The 5,103-nt window shown below is 51.2% G+C and overlaps 1 protein-coding gene across 1 annotated transcript; it reads left to right on the forward strand.

Moving 5' to 3' along the window:
- The first annotated feature begins 473 nt into the window (after positions 1-473).
- Positions 474-4,188, forward strand: Camp (cathelicidin antimicrobial peptide). Its single transcript, XM_013028231.1, has 4 exons — positions 474-736; positions 2,043-2,150; positions 2,284-2,355; positions 3,998-4,188. The coding sequence occupies exons 1-4, from the start codon at positions 548-550 to the stop codon at positions 4,142-4,144; spliced, it is 516 nt and encodes a 171-aa protein (XP_012883685.1). The 5' UTR covers positions 474-547; the 3' UTR covers positions 4,145-4,188.
- Positions 4,189-5,103: the final 915 nt, after the last annotated feature.

Genomic DNA, 5,103 nt, shown 5'->3' on the forward strand with positions numbered 1-5,103 from the left:
CTGAGCTTCTTTTGCCCAAGGAAGGCTAGCACTCCACCACTGGAGCCACTTCTGGCTCTTTCGATGTATGTGGTACTAAGGAATCGAACCCAGGGCTTCGTGCATGCTAGGCAAGCACTCTATCACCAAGCCACCTTCCCAGCTACCCCATCAAATATTAAACTGACTGTCCACTGAAGGTCTGGAAGTATCTGGAACCAAGAGATTTTGCAGTGCATACTAGATCCACACCCAGATCCCCAAGGGGTAGAAGGATACAAGATGGAGGAGGCCTTGTGTGTCTTTCTGTCTTGGGGGGGATCCTCTTGAGCAATCCCTGCTCCCACCACCTCTAGAGGAGTCGAGGCCAGCCATCCCAGGAAGCTGGAGCAATCATTTCTTCAAGTCTCTCATGAGGCAACCCCAGGGGCTGAGGTAAACCTCAGCTGGCTGGTGGCCAAGGCTGGAGATGGCCTTGAAAGGCCATTGAGTGAGCTTTTGCATCCGGCTCAGGCTGGGCATAAAGGAGGCTGCTGTAGGCCCTCGGGGGGGGGCATTCGTGAGAACCATGCATGCTCAGAGCGAAGGCCTCTTCCTGGGGCAGTGGGCATTGGTGCTGCTCTTGCTTATGCCTCCAGCCTTTGCTCAGAGCCTCAGCTACCAGGATGCTGTGCTCCGGGCTGTGGACAGCTTCAACCAGAGGTCACTGGATACCAATGCCTACCGCCTTCTGGCCCTGGACTCCCAGCCCCAAGGGGTGAGCGGCTCATGCCAACCTTAGCCATACCTGGCCGCAGTGTGTGCCTGCCCAGATCGTCTTTCCTTCCTTTCTTCCTTCTTTCTTTCTTTTGCCAGTCCTGGGGCTTGAACTCAGGGCCTGGGCGCTATCCCTGAGCTGCTTTTGCTCAAGGAGAGCGCTCTACCACTTGAGCCACAGCACCACTTCCGGTTTTCGGGTGGTTTATTGAAGAGTCTCATGGACTTTTCTGCCTGGGCTGGCTTTGAACCACGATCCTCAGATCTCAGCCTCCTGAGTAGCTAGGATGACAGGGGTAAGTTACTGGCACCCAGCTGCTGCTGCTTTCCTCCTCCTCCTCCTCTTTTTCTTCTTCCTCCTCCTTCTTTTCCTCTTACCTCCTCCTCCTTTTTTGGAGGTTGTCTTTCAAACAGTTTTCCTAGGAGCTGGGTCCCCTCCTTGACAGCTTTCAGCCTTAGACTCTGCACACACATATACACACAAAGTGACAGAGTGCACACACAGCGTGTAAGGATGGTGGGACCTCCAGGAACAATTCTGGGGATCAGTGCTTTGGACTTACTTTGCTCTGACTCTATACCCCCGTATGCCTTTATAAGGGAAGGGCTCTTCCCAGCCTTTAAGTTTCATTGGTGTATCTTTTCCCCCAGGCAGCCCCCAATTTCTCTGTCCCCCTTTTCCAGAGGGGGAGGTGATCCTCATTAGAGGGTGGAGAAGGCCCAATACCTGGCACATAGATGTCGAAAGGCTGTGTGTGTGTGTGTGTGTGTGTGTGGTGTGTGTGTGTGTGTGGTGTGTGTGTGCCAGTTCTGGGCTTGAACTCAGAACCTGGGTGCTGTCCTAAAGCCTCTTCTTGCTCAAGGTTAGCGGTCTACCACTTGATCCACAGCGCCTGTCATCCTAGCTACTCAGGAGGCTGAGATCTGAAGATCATAGTTCGAAGCCAGTTCGGGCAGGAAAATCCATGAGACTCTTATCTCCAATGAACCACCAGAAAACCAGAAGTGGTGCTGTGGCTCAAGTGGTAGAGTGCTCGCTGTGAGCTGAAGAGCTGAGGGACAGCGCCCAGGCCCAGAGTTCAAGCCCCACGACCACCACTACCACCACCAAAAAGAATCTCATAGACTTTGCTGCCCTGCCTGGCTTTGAACTGCTGGTCCTCAAATCTCAGCCTCCTGAGTAGCTGGGATGACAGGGGTGAGCCGCCAGGCCAAAAGGCTGTTTTCTTGTTGAGATCAGAGAAACTGATCACAGAAAAGTTAGAAGGGACCTGAACTGGAGCTCCCCATTCGTTCCCCTTGATCAGGAGGAAGACCCAGATAGCCCAAAGCCTGTGAGCTTTACCATGAAGGAGACAGTGTGTCCCAAGAGATCAAGGCAGGCCCTGGAGCAGTGTGACTTCAAGGAGAATGGGGTAAGGCTGGAGAGGGCTGCGGGGAGGGAGTGGAAGGGGGGACATTTCCATCTACTGGGGTGTGGTGTGTGTGTGTGGGGGGAAGAGTTATATCAAGGGAATCCCACTCTGACCTTGAAAGTTCCCTTTCCAGCTGGTGAGGTGGTGTGTGGGGACTGTCACTATGGACCAGGGCAGTGACTCTGACCTCGACTGTAATTTGATGGTGAGCAGGGGTCCGGATGCAGGGGGTGGGGCATAGATCATCTTATGGACCAATCAGGTCCTTCCCAACCCAAGACTGAGAGAGAGAGAGAGGGGAGAGGAGAGGGGAGAAGAGGGGAGAAGGGAGGGGAAAGGGGGGGAAGAGGGGAGGGAAGAGGGGAGCCTTCCCCATACCTGAGCTCCCCCTCCCTCAGTCTGAACTCTATCTGCAGTGCTGAGTCTAATAAAAGCGGTGGCTCTCCAAGTTTGGCCTTAACTTGGAACTTGTAAGATACATAGACTCTCTTGAGTCCACAGACTTACTGATTAACACTGGGACCTAGCAAGGTTTTCTTTTTGTTGTTGTTGTTTGGTCCTGAGGGTATATATATATATATATATATATATATATATTGTGATCAAGGCTAGCACTCTACCACTTTGAGCTACAGCACCACTTCCAGTTTTCTGGTAAAGTTTCACAGATTTTCCTGCCTGGGCTGGCTTCAAACCATGATCCTCAAATCTCAGCCTCCTGAGTAGCTGGGATTATAGGCGTGAGCTACTGGTGCGTGGCATACAGTGTGTTTTTTTTTTTTTGGGTCCAGTCGTGGGGCCTGAACTCTGGGCCTGGGTGCTGTCCCTCAGCTCTTCAGCTCAAGGCTAGCACTCTACCACTTGAACCACAGCACCACTTCCGGCTTTTTTGTTTTTGCTTATGTGGTGCTGAGGAATCGAACCCAGAGTCTCATGCATGCAAGGCAAGCGCTCTACCACTGAGCCACCTTCCCAGCCCCAACAGTGTGCATTTTAATAAACCTTTTTGGAGATTCTGACTTCTGCTGAAGGCTGAGAGCACTGACTTTTTTGTTGGTCCTGGGGCTTGAACTCTGGGCCTGGGCGCTGTCCCTCAGCTCTTCAGCTCAAGGCGAGTGCTCTACCACTTGAGCCACAGCACCACTTCTGGTTCTCTGAGTGGTTTAATGGAGATGAGAGTCTCAAAGACTTTCCTGCTCAGGCTGGCTTTGAACTGAGATCGTCAGATCTCAACCTCCTGAGTAGCTAGGATGACAGGTATGAGCCACCCGCACCCAGCATTAAATGCTTTTTTTTGGTCAGTCGTGGGGCTTGAACTCTGGGCCAGGGCGTTCTCCCTGAGCTCTTCAGCTCAAGGTGAGCACTCTACCACTTGAGCCACAGCGCTCGGGACAGCACTGACTTAAGAGTAGCCAAGAGGCTGGAAATGTAGCTTAGTTGTACAGTGCTTGCTTAGCAGGGATGAAGTCCTGGGTTCAATTCCTCAGTACCACATACACAGAAAAAGCCACGAGGGGCGCCATGATTCAAGCGGTAGGGCACCTGGCCTTGAGCGAAACAAGCTCAGGGACAGTGCCCAGGCTCTGAGTTCAAGCCCCAGGACTGGCAAAAAAAAAAAAAAAAAATCAGTGAGTTCTCAGGAAGCTAGGGAACTCCTTGTCCATCATAGGCCTCAGTTTTAGCATTTTTAAATTGGGAATATAGCTTTAACCATGCACCCCAGCCAGGGGTTGACCTGGGGTGTCACACCTCCTAGTGTAACTAGAAGAAGAGGTTTAGCTGGGGAGAGATCTTGAATTGATCCTGAATCTAGCCCTACCAAGTGCCTATTTCTTCCTGGTATACAGCCTCAACCTGTCCACAAATTCTCCAGGCTGGGTAAATTTCTCCGAAAAGGTGGGAAGAAGATTGGTAAAAAGCTTGAGAAACTTGGCCAGAAAATCAAGGATTTTTTTCACAAGTTTGCACCCAAGGGAGAGCCTCCGGAGCCTTAGGGTATACGCAGCCTGACTCTGAAAAATAAATATTGTGAAAGTAATGGCTCCAGATCTCTGTCTTGCTTATCTTTTTTTTGTTGTTGTTGTTGGTTGTGGGGCTTGAACTCTGGGCCTGGGTGTTGTCCCTGCGCTCTTCAGCTCAAGGTGAGCACTCTACCACTTGAGCTACAGCGCCACATCTGGTTTTCTAGTGGTTTACTGGAGAGCAGAGTCTCACGGACTTTTCTGCCAGGGCTGACTTGGAACCATGATCCTCAGATCTCAGCCTCCTGAGTAGCTAGGATGACAAGCGTGAGCCACAGGTGCCCGGCTGTCTCATTCATCTTTGCTTCCCTTCTTTCTCACAGCGATGGAATCTTTATTTACTTTTTTGTCAGTCATGGGGCTTGAATTCTGGGCCTGGGGTGCTGTCCCCGAGCTTTGTTGCTAAAAGCAAGCTCTCTACCACTTTATCAACCGTTCCACTTCCAGTTTCTTTGGTGATTAATTGGAGATGAGTCTCACACACTTGCCTGCTGGATCTGGCTTTGAACCACCATCTGCAGATCTCAGCCTAAGTAGTTAGGATTATAGAAGTGTGCATGAACTCTGGGGCCTGGCCGCTCTCCCTGAGCTCTTCAGTTCAAAGCTATAGTTTTAGCACTTGAGCCACAGCAACACTTCTGGCTTTTTCTGTGTATGTGGTGCTGAGGAACTGAGTCCAGGGCTTCAGCATGCTAGGCAAGCACTCTACCACTGAGCCACCTTCCCAACCCTCCCCCGACCTTTCTGTTTTCCGCCATGAGTTGAACCACCAGGAAATCTTCACAGGAAGCCAAACAGGCAGATATTGGTACTATGCTTTTAAATCTGATTTTAAGAAATATGAACCATGGGCTGGGAAGGTGGCTCAGTGGTAGAGTGCTTGCCTTGCATGCCTGAGGCCCTGGGTTTGATTCCTTAGCACCACATAAGCA

This window comes from Dipodomys ordii, unplaced genomic scaffold (assembly GCF_000151885.1).
Source record: "Dipodomys ordii isolate 6190 unplaced genomic scaffold, Dord_2.0 Scaffold107, whole genome shotgun sequence".
Classification (NCBI taxonomy): domain Eukaryota; kingdom Metazoa; phylum Chordata; class Mammalia; order Rodentia; family Heteromyidae; genus Dipodomys; species Dipodomys ordii.